At 51.9% G+C, this 15,079-nt stretch overlaps 1 protein-coding gene across 5 annotated transcripts in view; it reads right to left on the bottom strand.

Annotated features, from left to right (window-relative positions):
* Positions 1-14,870, bottom strand: part of Iqsec3 (IQ motif and Sec7 domain ArfGEF 3) — a 101,152-nt gene extending 86,282 nt beyond the window's left edge. For 4 of the 5 annotated variants that reach the window (XR_009057251.1, XR_009057250.1, XM_057771686.1 and 1 more), the window contains exon 1: positions 14,222-14,870. Coding sequence is in view for 2 of the 5 variants with exons in the window: in XM_057771686.1 (XP_057627669.1) it covers positions 14,222-14,751 (530 nt within the window). In the remaining 3 variants the exon portion in view is untranslated. The remainder of the gene's footprint in view (positions 1-14,221) is intronic. The other variant, XM_057771712.1, reaches the window with a different exon arrangement.
* Positions 14,871-15,079: the final 209 nt, after the last annotated feature.

Genomic DNA, 15,079 nt, shown 5'->3' with positions numbered 1-15,079 from the left:
TTACCTTTGGCCACCGCATCTCAGTTCCTACTGACACTTCCCAGCACAGGTGTGTGTCGGGGCTCTACCTCCTCCCCTTCTCATCACTTATTGGTGCTGTTCAGTCTCAAAGACTGAAAAGCTGTCTGAAGTTTCTGTTTCTAGCCCACGCAGAGGTCCACTCAACATCCCCCTGCAAGTGTCTGCTGGACCTCTCTACCTTCACCTGTCTGAATCTCAGCACCTGTCCTTCCGATGACTTTGGCTCAACTCTTGAGCTTCCCTCTCATTCCCAATCTCTCTCTCTCTCTCTCTCTCTCTCTCTCTCTCTCTCTCTCTCGCGCGCGCGCGCGCGCATGTTGTAAAATTGAGTTTAAGAAGGGCAACACTGGGGTTGCACTGTCATTTGGGGCTACAGGGTAGGAGAGTTATTAACGCCAGAGACAGCGCTGCGGGGCTCTGAAGATGTATCAGTTCCTCCAGATCGAGTGGGGTTTTCTTTCCTAAGGTTTCTGAGGAAAGGGAAGGATCCAATGCCACACAGGCAGTAAGGGACTCTAGTGACTACAGCAAGGTTGCCTGTGATTCCCCTCCCTCCCCAGGCCACCCACTGTGACCTCAGAGTCCCAGCAGGCATGCCTGGGGAGGGACTGCAGGGGGCTTGGCCAGAGCTGTAGACAATGGCTCCTGTTGACTGCGGCTGGGTCCCCCTCAGTCTTAGCTACCGCCATGGTCTCCTTGAATTTTTGCCACGCTCCTGCCTAAACTCCCAGCTTCTGTCTTCCCCTCTTCTTCCATGTTTTCTCAGTTCAGCATTCAAAGTTCCTTTGAAGGGTTCTTCACTCAAAATCATTCTACGGGTGCATTTTTCTTAATACTTCACAACAGGCCTTAATTCTCTGGACAAGAAACACTAGTGTTGATGGCAGGAGAGCTCTGAATTATGTGGACCACGCTGGGCACTGCTGGATGCTCCACAGGGCCCTGGCTCACTCAAGGTCGGCAGAGACATATCTTCCGGCAAGTCTGCCAGCCCTTTGAGTTCTGGAATGTCCCTATGCATTTCCAGACTGCCTGGCGGACTGGAATCCCAGGTGAGACTCTCTTCCCAGATCTACACCCCTGCATCCTCCAGACTTCCCTCCCTGCACTCCACTGTGATGGTGGGTTTTGACAACACAGTCTAGGTTCACCTGGGAAGGGAGTTTCAGTGATGGATTGTCTAGGTCAGATTGACCTCAGTGGTGGTTTGAGAGAAAATGGCCCCCAACGGAGTGGCACTATTAAGAGTTCCACTATGTGGCCCCCTTGGAGGAAGTGTGTCACTGTGGGGGTAGACTCTGAGGTCTCTTTTGCTCAAGCTTCCCTCAGTGTGACTGTCAATTGACTTCCTGTTGCCTCTGAGTCAAGATGTTAAGACTCTCGGCTCCAGTAGCATATCTGCCTGTGTGCCGCCATGCTCCCCAAATGACGATAACACACAGAACCGCTGAAACTGTAAGTGAGCCTCCTCAGTGAAATGTTTTTCTTTATTAGAGTTACTGTGGTCATGGTGTCTCTTCACAGCAATGAAAACCTGACAGAGACAACAGGTGAGGGATCGTCATGACTTCCCACCTCAGGTAAAGGTGGGAAGACCCACTGTTGGGTGGCACCATTCCCTAGGCGGAGGATTTTTGAACTCTGTGAGACTGGGCAAGGGGAGCTAAACACAAGTATATGTGTGTTGACGACTCATTTCTCTCTGCTTCTTGACTGTGGGTGGAATGTCAAGAGTTGCTGCTTGCTGTCTGGCCTTCCCATAACGGTGAACTGTAACCTGAACTGTGGCTAAAATAAACTCTGTCTCTGCTAAGTGGCTTTGGCCATGGTGTTCTTATCACAGCATCAGAGACTAAGATACCAATCAAGCTCTGTGATTGTCTCCGGCTTTGCTCCTTGTGTGCCTAGGTCTTGTCTAGCTGAAACCACCACACTGTTTTAGTCTGGGCTGTACGGCAGCGAGCCCAGAAGCTACATCCCTTCCTCCAGGTCTTTATTCAGAGACTCCTTGCCCATGGGGGCTTCCCAGTATCTGTTCCTAACCCACATTTCTTACCACCCAGGCCTTCTTCTCTGCTTGCGTTTGCTCAAGAATTGCTAACCCATTCAGCTACACTGAGCTTTTATCATTTTATTTGGGGGACCAGAAAGCTTCCTGGAAGGGTCTGGGAATTTTCTGTATCCCCATGCCTGGAGTAGTACTAGAACTTTGTGGACACTTAGGAAGGGATGAATACAGACAGCGTGGAAATGTCTTTCTAGAGAGGGAAGCTACTTTCGTTTGCATTCTTAGCTCACAGTTCAGGAAGACCTCCTGAAGGAGGAGGTGCTTTAGGAGTGGGCTTCAGGCTGCTTGGGAGGTTAGAACATCCCATAACTTCCCCAACCTTGACAGCAAAGAGAGCCCCAGGGAACAAAAGCATGCTAAGCCAGAGTTTTCTTCCCCCCTGAGAAACATTCTCCTTGGATCTTCAACCGCAATTTACCAATGTTCCTAGCATGGGAGGGCATTTCAAATGGAGCTGCTCAGTAACGTCTGCCTTGTCTCCCAACCCTCTGGCTAACAAGAAAGCACACCCCAAATGACTACCCAGAGGCAGGCTGCCCAGAACCTGCCATCCAAAACGACCAGTGGGCACCGAGGAACATAGATTCATGGCCATGCAATGCTCACAGCATCTACTGAAGGCAGCTCTTTTGATACCAAATATGGGGGAAAAAATCTAAGCGCAGAAAAGCAGCTATTTACTCTAATCTGTGTAAAAAGAATGATGTGCATGTGAGTGCTTGGCTTTACCCACAAAATCAGTTGAAAGGTAAGAAAATTGCTCACACTGGCTGCTGGAGGGTGGAGGTAAGGTGAGTGGGGGTAAGTGGTTATGTTATAAAGTGGTGAGGGAGAGGGGAGATACTCCATCAAACACTGTGCATACATCTTAACTTTTTTCCTCTATCAATGTGGTATGTGTTTGAAAAGAACAAACTAAAAACAATTAAAGGACATAATGAGATTTGATGAAACACAGATCAACAGGGCTGTGTGAAAAGTCCAAGCATTCGTGGTGGCGGTGATGAGGCAAAAGCTTCTTGCACAAGTAGAGGTCACTAGAAGCTAGAGAGTGCACACACTGGCGCTTCAGTTTCGTGGAGTGGACAGCTCCTGTCTGCAGCAAAGGGCTGGGAAAGTCAGTGGGTGCCCAGGCCTGCTGCCCAAGTTTAGTTTTCCCAGACCATGTGACATTGGGACGGAGGCTGAGGAGGCTGCTCGTGCCTAAGCTGTGTGCCCATGCACCCCGGCTTCCAGGCTTGCTCAGTGCTTTATAGTGGAGCGTGACTGAAGTCAGTCATCTCAACGTGTAGCTGGAAGTTCGAGGACGGACTCAGTCGGAAAGAGGAGAGCGATGGTGTAGAACCAGGGGTGAGCGAGGTGGGTTGGAAGGCACAGTGAGGATGGGATACATTGGCCTCAAATATTTGGGGGAGTCCCTCTCTGAGCCTGTTCTAGATTATTCCAGGATGGAAACAAGCACTTCCTAAGTTCTTCCTACTAGAAGGGTCCCGGACTACCAGGAAGTGCCTTACAGCATTGGGAGTCCTCACTCCCTGGCTGGCCTGCCACTTTCTCTCCACTCCTCTCCCACAGGGAAATACCAAGGCTGTGCCCAGTTAGTCACCTGGTCAAGATTCAGACTCCACCCTGCATCCTGGTCACCTAACAGCTTAGGCCCAGCCAGGACGTTCTTTGGAATTCTAGCACTGCAGATCTACGAAAGCCAAATACAGGAATACGGTTGGGACTCTTTTGCAGGTGTGTTGGGTTGGGTATAAGAAGCGTGTGTGTGTGTGTGTGTGTGTGTGTGTTTGACCCGAACAGAAATCAGCTTTGGTGACACCATCCTCATCCAAGACCCTGTAAACTCCATTTTCCCTTCCCTTTCTCCAAAGAGAATCCCCAGGCAGACCTGGGCCAGGCCTCAGGAGGCCAGCAAGGATGCCCTCAGCACCCAGTGCCCAGTGCAGGCCACCATGCAATGGTGGGAAGGATGGACTGTGAAGGGGTGTAGAGTGAGTGTAGAGCGGGGTGCAGTGCAAAGGTGGGTGTAGGGCAGGATGGGGTGTAGATATGAGTGTGGGGAGGGATGGGGTGTGGAAGTGGGTGGGGGAGGGAGAGAAGGCTGGCTGGCAGGTGGGAGCAGCAAGAAAGTATGGAGCAACACCCCGGGCAGTTGAGGCTTTATGAGCTGGGGGATGGGGCAGGAGTGGGGCACAGGGAGGGGAGGACAAGGCTTCTCCCACGCGTGTGACTCAGCAGCGGGCGCGGGAGGGGGCGCGGCAGAGGCGCGCGGCTTTCCCGAGCCTGGGGTGCCCGCCCCCGTGAGGAAGCGTGACGCCTCTGGCGCTCAGAGGGGGCGCGTGGGCCGGGAGATCCGTGCTGATCATCAGCAATTCGCCAGCCGCCCACACTCCGTCCTCCGCTCTCGCCCCCAACTGGGAGTTCCTGGAGTCAATGGAGAAGGAAGGCAGGACTTTCCCCATGCTGGCGGTGGGAGCCTTCCCCAGGCTGGGGAGGGAGGCAGCTTGCCTGTAGAGCCCCCTCCTGCTGCTCCTTAGATTTAAGCCTTGATGGCCACAGGGGACCCAGTGGAAATTTCCAGGGTAATTAGCTTTAAAAGGCTCTTCAGGGATTTCCCCTTCATCCCGCCCTCTGCCCTCCGAGGCTTAACTGCCTCAGTCCCCCTACACCCAGAGTTTCCTTCTCAGGGTCTTGAGATGTCTTTCCAACAATCCAGAGAGTAAGGGCCCTTTTCACTCTTCTTGGTAAGCTGAGGGTACAAGCCAAGGGCAGAAATGATTAGCCCAGCGGAATAAGAGGAAAGTCAAGGTCCAGGAGGGGTTGCTGCTAGGTTGTAATTGGGTCTGTGAGGGACAACAGTCTTGGCTGTAGGGCCAGAATCCGGTTGCTTAAAAGGATAATGCCTGTCCCTGCTCCCCGAAGTCCCGGGGGGGGGGGGGGGGCGGGGTCAGAGAGAAGGTGAGGATGTAGTGTGTGTGTGTGTGTGTGTGTGTGTTACTGAGTAGCATGGAATAGTCAGGGCTGCAGGGCAGGGCCTCTTGTGTGCAGAGGCTCTGCAAGGGAAATCCTGATGCTAGACCCAACCCAGCAATTCTCAACTGCTTTTCAGATTTTGTTTCTGCTGTTTTTTAAATAATCATTGTGTTACGTTTTAGGACTGATTGAAAATTGTGGTGGATGGGAACCATTCATCGAGGAAGAAATTGCAGAGTTTCCCGCCTGTGCCAGGGACTGGAGTACATTCCAGGCTGCTGGAAGCAGGAGGCTGGTTTGACCTGGCAAATCCAAGCAGAGGCACCTGGTGCCAGGCCCTGGCCACTGGACAGCGAGCCGCAAGAGTCTGCAGAGAAAACCACTGCAGATTCTCTCCGCTGCACTTTGCTGTGCTGGAGCATGGAAGCTCAGAATCTCCAGAGAACTCTTGGGGCTCAGCTCAGCTGCAGCACTCCCCAGTTTCTAGGGGGCCTTCCTCCCAGGGGTTCACTTTTGGGGGGGGCTAGGAGTCCCGCCTTTCCCAGATAGAATACCGGTGACAGCGGGGTGGGTATGGAGGTCTAATGGCAGGATTACAGAGGTGAGACGGGAATTCTTTTCAGCCAGCTAAGAGAGATGAAGCTTGCCACGAAGAGAAGGAAAAACCAAAACCAAAACTGGCATTCCAATAATATGGATTGACCAAACAGGCCTCACTGGGGGTAGGGGTGAGGAAGGGGAGGTGACCTGCCCCACTGCTAGGCCTGCAAGGACACCTCCAAGCCCCTTTCAGTAATGCACTCACTTAGCATCACAAACACACCCACACCTCCATGGGGATCTTAACATCACCCAGGAAATGTTGCAAGAAACGCTTGGCAGGACTAGAAGGCAGGTAGCCTGGGGGCTGGTTCCTATTGTTTCCTGGGCAGAATGGTGAGCCCCCTCCCATCTCCTAACTGTTCTCCCTCTGCTTTCCTCCCTCTTGCTGGGGCTAAGGATGGAACCTAGAGCTAGCTTCCTGTGTGCCTTCTACCCTGCTCAGCATTGCCAGCCTTGTTTTTCTCCCAGAGATAAGGCCACATCCTGTAGTCACGTTTCTGTTGCTCTTTCAACTCGCCAGAGGTATGTGTGACTAAGACATTCATCAGAACATTTTCTCATTCTTTGTGTTTAGTGCATTGCCTCGGCTAGGACTAGTCAGAGACTGGGAATGGAGGGAGAGGTGAACTCTCCTTGTTCATAGATAGGAAGAGTGGGTTCCATTAGGGATAGACACATTCTTCCGCTGTCTGTCCACTGTTCTCCTCACTTTGATACCAGCCCAAAATGCTGAGTTCCCAGATCTTCTCTGCACATGCGCAGATGAGGGAAGGTAAGTTCGGTGCTGTTGGGCTAATGGTGAACTACAGGGAGAGGGAGTTGTCTTCTGGTCAGCTCTTCTGCAGCCTTGACACCGTCCCCTTCTCTCTACCCACTCCAGAATCCAAGAGCCCTCTTGGCTGTATGGACACTGGCCTTATCTGTCTGTCTGTCTGTCTGTCTGTCTGTCTGTCTGTCTACTTATCACCCAGCATTCCTTCAGGTACTAAGCTCTGCTGTCATCTCCCGCATCTTTGAGGACATGGACCATCAACCCCTGCTGCTGGCAGTCCGTGCTTCCTCCTTTATAGCAATGCCTGATGTAGCCATGGGGTATTTTGCCACCCCAAACATTATCTCAAGATCTTTAAAAAGAGCAAGAGTTTGCCCAGCACTTGGATGCTTCTTCAGTCCTTCCTTTGCTTTTTCAGCAAAGATGAAGCTCTCAAGGGAGCTCTTCTCTACAACCCAAATAACAGCGGCTTTTCTATGTTTCTGTACAACTCCCCCGGTGGGTGAGCTCTATGCCCTCTTCCCCCCAAGGGGTTTCAATTAAAAAATTAGTGGAAATAAGGATACAGTAAGATCCTCAACAACCTCCTCCTGGGTCCTTCATGTCCCCGAGCCTCCTGCCCCAGTCTTCAGTCAACCAGTGCTGTGTGGTGGTAGTCTCCTCTTCTGGCAAGCACTAACCTGGAATTGTCCACAAACATGTCTCTGTGTGGAAGTGGGAAAGACTGATAAAGCTGTGTGGATGGTTTTGATCCTGTCCTGGAAATGGTGTTTTTGCCAAAAGAGATAACCTTGAAGTACACAGAACAATCTCTGTGGAATTGTGGCATAGGGAAGATAGCCTGGAGGGTGACAGTGGATCCCCCATCCCTCAGCCCTCTGAACCTGGGTAGGTAGCTGCAGGTTTGCTCCCGAGCACATGGAACCATCCTGAAGGGTCTTCTGATCAAGGAGTCAGAGGAACAGGATGAAGAGTTAGAAGAACAGGAACTCTAAGCCTAGTCTTAAAATAACTCGTTTGGAAGCCCAGTCACTCCCCCTAAACCCTGCCAGACTGGACCATGTGGCCTTAAAGCATCCTTCTAGAGCTGACATTTACTTGATTTCTCAGAGGGGGTCCATGAAATCTTTTAGTCCCCGGACAGTATGGAAAAGATGGCGGCACAGAGCACAGGGACCTTCTCTGGGAAGGGACTTAGGAAGGATTCCTGCAGACCCTCTGTCCACAGCAGGCTGCCATGGGAAGGCCAGGTACCACTCAGTACAGGATTGCTTTTAGTTATATAACCCTCCTGATCCTAGCAAGGAACATCAGCAAGAGAGCCTGCTCCCAGAACCTCAACACACAGACACACACAGTATACATCTTTGCCAATGGTGTTTTTGTAGCCACTATCACCTGGGAGAATCTGAGAAACTCTTCCTTTTCATGTGATTTTTTTTCCAAAAGTGTCTCATTTAAGAAAAATATCAGAAAGAAGACTCATAACCTTGACGACTGGCCTGAGATAATAGCGTCCCCTCAGTCCCTCCCACTGTTAGTGTCGCATGGGCCTCTTCTCCTTTTGGTCTCTCCCTGCATCCTTTCCACCTCTGCGGGCGCTGCCTAGTGAAGGCCCCCCCCTTTCACCCCCAGCCGGAGCAGTCTGCAGAAGGGATGGACTCACCAGTCTGCTTTATATGAATGTGGAAGGTGTTTACCAGTTGTACTCTGTCCTCCTCACCGGCTACTGCTGTCCCGGGCAGGTCACTGTGTCTTTTCCTTGAGGACACCGTGACTTCCCATTATAGGAAAAATGTCACAGAGTTCCTTCTTCTCACCATAGAGCATGGTGATAACTCACATGTCCCTGACATCATTAAGAGAAGGACAAATGATCTTAAAGTACTGCAAGAGAGCATGCAGTTGGAGACGCTGTCACCGCTCATAGAGATCACAGGCCACGGTGGCTTTGCCCTGCCTGGCTGCCTGACAAGGCCAAGCCAACAGTCCCAGCTCACAGTCCCAGCTCGAGACTAGCTTGGATGCATGATGTCTGGTAGTAGAGGAGGGAAAGAGCAAGGGACACGTGTCCAAAGGTGACCTAACAGACCAGAAGGAACCTGCGTGGATTCCATCTACTGCTGCTCTCTGAAAACAGACGATCCGCTTATCTTCCCTCGGTCTTGGTTTCTTTATATGCTGAAATACTGTGTTGTATTAAGTGTTCAATAAGAGCCCAGAGTCGTGCTGAATAGGGGACAGTGCAATCTTAAACTTCACAGCGACTCCTTTTCCTGCATGCAAAATTGCGCTGGAAGCAGGGACCAGCTGAGGTCAGCTGGTCAGTGCTAAGGCAGGACCCCTGCCTGGGTGGGCCTCTGAGATCCCAGGTTCTCGGACTCTTAGACTTTAAACGGGCTGTGCTGCGGTGGTGTCCCGGAGCTCTTCGTGGGTGAGAACTCCAGCTTGTCCTCCCGTTTCACTCGTATCTCTAAGGGTCTGCAGAACCTGAAGTGGAGCCAGCTGTCTGCCCCCCCCCCCCCCGCACAGCTTCTATAGGGACCTGTACTCGGTGCTTTTCCAGAGAAGCAGAAAGTGACTGCAGTGTCCTGACTTGGAAGCCTGCCAGAGTGTCCCCAGGATCTCTTAGCAAGCTGCTGCCATCCAATGTCCTGGACCATGGAGTTGATGTCCAGACTGCTGTGGAAGAAAAATGTTCTGCCTTCCCAATAAGGGAAGTTAGTGTAAAAAATCTCTATGTGAGATTTAAATTTAAGATTTGGATCTCTGTTTAGAACTTGGCCCCAGCTATGGGTCCTTGCTTACTCTTCTTTTCCGAGCCACACCCCTTATCTTTCCTCCCCACCCAATCTGTCTCCATTTCCTCCCCAGGAAGTGACCTTTGGGACTCAGGCTCTGTCTCCTTCTCCTCCCCAGGAAGAGACCTTTGGGATGCAGGCAGCACAGATACTTGCTGAGTGAGCATTACCAACTGCTGTGCTTCTTGCTCAGGCTGGGGCCAAGAGGAACCTGTGCCGGGATGCTTCTGTGGGGCTGTGTGATGTTACCTGTGTGTTACAGGAAGGGCTGGGAGTGAGGAGAGGGAGATGCATGCATGGGGGCATGGGGGTGAGTCACCTGATGCATGGGGGTATGGGGAGGCGTGTCGCCAGAGGCTAAGGAATGGGGGGTGGGGGAGGCGTGTCACCTGATGCATGGGGGTATGGGGGGCGTGTCACCTGATGCATGGGGGTGTGGGGGCGTGTCGCCAGAGGCTAAGGAATGGCTTGAGTGTCTACAACTGTTTTGTTTTTGTTTTTCTTCCCTGGAAGGAAGAGGATAAGTTTGGGCTTTTGCAAAGGTCTGGGCAGCAAATCTTTATAGAGATCTACTGTGTACCAGATTCTGGGAATGAGCAAAAGGATTCGCTCCCTCCTCGAGTGACCCTTCCTCTGACCCCACTTTCTGACTAATTTGTGGATGTGGATAGACAGATGAGTGAGCTTGGGCAACCAGGCATTCTAGACACAAGACATGCTGAGACTGTCTATACCCACGGGCATGGCTCAGGCAGATACGTCCAGTCAGAGGAAGGAATGTCTGCATGCGACACAGATGTCTCCAGGACTGAATCGCTAGACAATTTTCTTTCTGGCTGTCCTTGGCTCTTGCTGTTTTCTGACATGAATTCTCACCTCTAGCCAAGAAACTCTTTCTCCTGGTTCCAAATCTCTGTGTGCCCATTTCTTTTACTTTACTGTTTGAAGAAAGAGTGGCTCTAGGCAGCTGCAGTATGCTCACATCTGCTTAAATGTTTCTAAATGTGTTTTGTTATATGTCAAGTAAGGACCACTTCCTTCCCGTCTCTCTACAGCACAGAATTCAGGCTTTTCAACAGACTGAACATCTGATGCACTTAGCTCACTGATGGCTAGCTTCATGTTGGCTAGCTTCCAGGGTGAGCTAGCCAGACACTGCCACCTTCAGGCAGACCACCCTCACTCAGCAGTAGAGATCTCTGCTTGGGTCAGCATCCTAGACAACTGTGATTGAAAGACATATAAGTCATTTAGCCATCCTCAGACCCTAGCCAATGTGAATCTAAGGTCTGCAGATGACTCAAGACTTTCATGTAGTGCTGGCGAATGAAGCCCAGTGCTAGAACATACACTTAGCATGCTAGCATGTACAAAGCCATGGGTTCAGTCTCCATTGGGAGAAGGAAATGAGGAGCAGAGGAAAAAAGAGAGGGGGTAAAGAAGAAAGGAGGAAAGTAATGAAGAAGGGCAAGATTGCTCCAGGAAGGTGAGGGAGGAAGAGACAAAGCCATAGGAAATACTAAGGTACCTGTACTTTTACCCTGATTTGGGAATCTTGGAGTGAAAGCTGAATTTGAAAGACAATACCCAAATCTTATCTTGAAGTCAGTAATCGCCTGCCTCTGGGGCTGGAGATGCAGGCAAGCTCAGGGATTCCCAACTAAACAAGTGGCTGAGTAGGTGGGCAAGTGTGCTGTAACAGAAGCTGCAGCCATGAAGTCATCTTAGGGTCGTGTACGTCCTTGCAAGGGGTCTTTTCCAGGTCAGGTTAAGGCCTGGCTCCAGACAGGAAAAAGATAATAATTCCGTAGCTACTGGGAGCCTTGATTGAAAAAAGAAAAAGGAAGGATCTGTTTTTGCTGCTTTCATCAAGCAGTATAAACAGTAGGGGCTCCCGCTTAGCAGGAGCGGGAAGCGGGCAGAGAAAGGATGCTAACCCCTAGGGTTTCTGTTACATGGCTGTGCTCACCGCCTCCGTCTCCGCACTGCTGCTTTCTTAGCCGGGATTCCAAGGCTGGCCCCTTTGTGTGTCCCCCAGCTGAAGGAGGGAGAGAGGCCAGGCTGAGGCTGCACACTCGTCTTTATCAGATGGCCACTAAATTCCATCATTTCCTAGGTCCTGAGTTCCTTATTGTCCCAGAGTTGGGAGAGGAGAGGAGTTGAGGGACTATATGGCTGCTGTGGTGTGCATGTGCATGTATGCACACACATGTGCATGTTGTAGATGGTAACTAACAATGCCTGGCCCTTTGAACCTTTTGTCCATCTGTAGCCACCTACCTAGAACCACGTTCTTCTGTAATGAGGACAGAGAGGAAAAAGCAAAGCTTTGCAGAATAATTATGATCTGAAGCCCTCTCTTGCATCCCTTCCTCCTCTGCATGGTAGAGAACTGACTTACCAGAAGCATGGGGGAAAAGACCAAGTAGGTCCCCACCTTTTACATGGAGCTCTCTCTCTCTCTCTCTCTCTCTCTCTCTCTCTCTCTCTCTCTCTCTCTCTCTCTCTCTCCCTCTCCCTCTCCCTCTCCCTCTCCCTCTCCCTCTCCCTCTCCCTCTCTCTCTCCCTCTCTCTCTCTCTCCTGGCTCCATCTAGTCCTGCCCTGTGGAATATGGGATGCACAGAGGTTAAACACTCAGAATAGGTCCACTGGTAGAGGATAGAGTGGGCTAAACACCCAGGGAACAACAGTGACTCACTCCCAAGTTCTATGGGGAAATGTCAGTTAAGTCAGGCTAAAACATGGGAGAAGAAATGGGATCCCAGGGGACTCCAGCTCTCCAAGGTATGCAAGGTATGAGTTATTTTGCAAAGAAGGGAAGAAAGTTGAGAGGTAAGTATGTTCTCACTCTAAGTTTCTGGGTATCTAGGCCTGGGGAGACGGGGAAAGGATGGAGACACTGGAGAAAGTGAGAAGTGCATGGTACGATGAGCCCCTCAGAGCCTGACACAGCTTCCCAGGTTAAAGGTGCCCAGAAGCTTCTATTCCCCTCCATCATGCTGGTTGTTTTTTATTTTTGCCCCATGGGAATCAGAAACAGGGCAGGGAAGATAGAGAGAGAAAGACGTCACATGGTATTGGCATGTGAGGCTGGAGAGGAATCCAGGTGATTCCTCAACCTCTGGATTCCTAGCAGGAACATCTGCATGGAAGGTATGGGCTCTCTAGGACCCCTTGGGGGATACAGAGAAGTCTTTATCTCAGAGCAAGATCTTCCACCAATCCTTCGTCGTCACAGCTTCCCAGTGAGATGCAAAGAAAGTGAGAATGTAGCAGGAGAGAAGCAAGACACCAGATGTCATGAGGAGAGAATTCAGGTGGAGAATCCTAATGCCAGGCTGCTATGACTGCCCCCAAGGAAAGTGAGGTGGAATTGTTCCCTCTATTGGGAGAAAGGGCTATAGAATGTCTTGGAAGAGTATTGTCCTTAGCTGAGATGTGGGTGTTGAGCAAAACTGCCTTGCTGCTTTTCATGCCAGAAAAGAAAGACAGTCATAAAACTGAATGACAAATAGGCCACGGAGAATTTTCTCGGGGTTTGCATCAGATGTGTTGGGTCTATCAAGCGGGGTTATCCTAGCTTTCCACCCCCGCGATCCTGTGCTCTGGTCAAACCTACCCCGTGATTGAGCATGCCTGACCCACCTTCTTCACAGAGATGGGAGAGACAGTGAGGTAAGGGGCAGAGAAGAGGTGAGCTCTTAAGAAATGCAGCCAATCTTCACGAGTGTCTTCCAGACATAAATCCCATGTAAGCCGAGTAGAGGTGAGGCGCTCAGCTCTCCTCACTCTGCCCCTCCCTCTCCTGTAGCATCACATCATCAGGGCCAGTGTTGACCAGGTACTGATTGCCACAGGGCTGTTCTTTCCTCCCTGTCTAATCAGAGAAGTAACACTGACAGGATTGTCAAGCTTCCCTAATACAGAGGATAAAACATTCCAGCCCCCTTCATCTCTTCCTCCCATGTTCTTATTCCAGGGACTTCTTGAGTGAAGAAAAATCTCCAGGCCTTAGACTGCCTGGGGACAATTAACATTTCCCCTGGAATCCAAGATGAGGTTTCCAAATAATCAAAGAGAAACAGGTCTTGCCATAAGTAGCCACAACAGAAATTTACAGAGGGATTGAATTCACGGAACTGTTGCCCGGCTGTCTCCATTCTCACTGTTCCCTTCCCATGACTGCCAATCACCCTGCACCCCTGTGTGCTCTTGAGTCAGGGACAAGCGCCAGTCAGGTAAGTCCTGAAGCTGTAAAAGAGGCACCCACAAGTCTGGAAGGTTGTTTCTGTGTTCCCCTTTGGCACTGCAGGGACACAGAATGAAGATGCTCACTTGGGTCAGAAGGGAGAAAGCGTCCCCAAGTGAGCTACTCCTGGCTTTGACTCTCACTGCATCAGATAAAGAACCACCTCTTTCGCCTGGGCAGTGCTGTCTCCCACCCTTCATCTCCCTGTATCTGGCTCCCTTTCTCTGTTCCCTGCTGTCCTTCAGCCTTATCCTCATTGCACTAATCCTCATTGCTGGACCCCAGCCCCTTTGAAGCTCTTAACAAACCTCCAGATCAAGCCTGCCTTCTTGACATTTCACTCTTTATTTAAGCAGTTGTACTATGCAAACTCCCTTCCGAATGTTTCCTAGCTTAAATCCTCCAACAGTCCCTTGGCTTAATTTTTACCCCCATCTTCCTCAATTTTATCCCGTTAATTCCTAGAAGTTACCAATATTCTCCATCAGTTTAAGCCCACGTCTCTCATTCTTTGTCCCAAAGATGGTCTAGATACTTCCTTTTGCTCCAACCACCACAAACCCTCAAGCACGGATCTCAAACCCTTCCTTGCGGGGATCTCCTTGACACGTTCCTACACAAGGCATCTTCACTGCTTTACTTGACATTACCCCAGTCCTTCATTCTTACATGCTGGTTTACCCTCCTCACACCCACTTGCTTCTCCCACCTCCTCTTCCCCACTCACTCGGGTCTCCTGCTCAGGACGCCCTTGCCGAGGGCGGCGGGGGATGTGTGCTGAAGCAGGGCTCCAGCGGCAGCGCAACAACTTGGGGGACGCTCCTTCTCCTTGTCAGCTGCGGCCCCGGGTGCCACGGGGTGCTGGTGGGGCGACTGGGGAGCGTGAGCCCTGCCGCCAGGCTGGGGCTGCGCCAGGAGCTGTCCGTGGTGCTGAACCGGCGGCTCCGGCGTGGCGGGTGTGAGCTGTCCGTGGTCCTGGAGAGGCTCCTGGGCCGCAGTGGCGGCCGGAGTGGTGGTTGTAGGAGCAGGCAGTGGGGCGGATGGCGGGGGGACGAGCCCGGGCGGAGGTTGGGCTTGCAGCAGCTGCTGATGTTCCCACAGGCTGCGGTTCTCCGCGCTCAGCTCGTCTAGACGCCGCTCCAGCTCATCGATGCGCTGGCGCTGGGTGTGGATGAGACTTTGCTGGTTCTGCACGATGGCCGTGAGCTCCTTGAGGTAGAGCACGGCGCGCACCGGGTTCTCCAGCAGGCTCTCCATGCCGCCCGCCGCCGCCTGCGCCCTCCCTGCGCCTGCCTCGGCGGGCGGCGAGGTGCGTGAGCTCGCAGGAGCCCAGCAAACCAGGCGGTCGGCGGCCTCCTTCCCTCTCTCGCTTTCTCTCTCTCCCTCTCCCTCCCCTTCCCACCGCCGCCTGCGCGTCACCGCCACACAGGCATTCGCACACGCACTGAGGGGCGGACCCGGCGCCAGGACCCACCTCCCACCTCTGGGCTTCGTGAGGAACTCTGCTTTCGGCGGGGCGGGGAGCAGAAGAGGGAGGCAAGGGAGGAACAGCGGTGCAGAGACTGGGCCTGGAGCGATACTCCAT

This window comes from Chionomys nivalis, chromosome 1, assembly GCF_950005125.1.
Source record: "Chionomys nivalis chromosome 1, mChiNiv1.1, whole genome shotgun sequence".
NCBI classification, from domain to species: Eukaryota; Metazoa; Chordata; class Mammalia; order Rodentia; family Cricetidae; genus Chionomys; species Chionomys nivalis.
The sequence above is the reverse complement of the archived record's forward strand: the minus strand, read 5'-3'. Positions and strand labels throughout refer to the sequence as shown.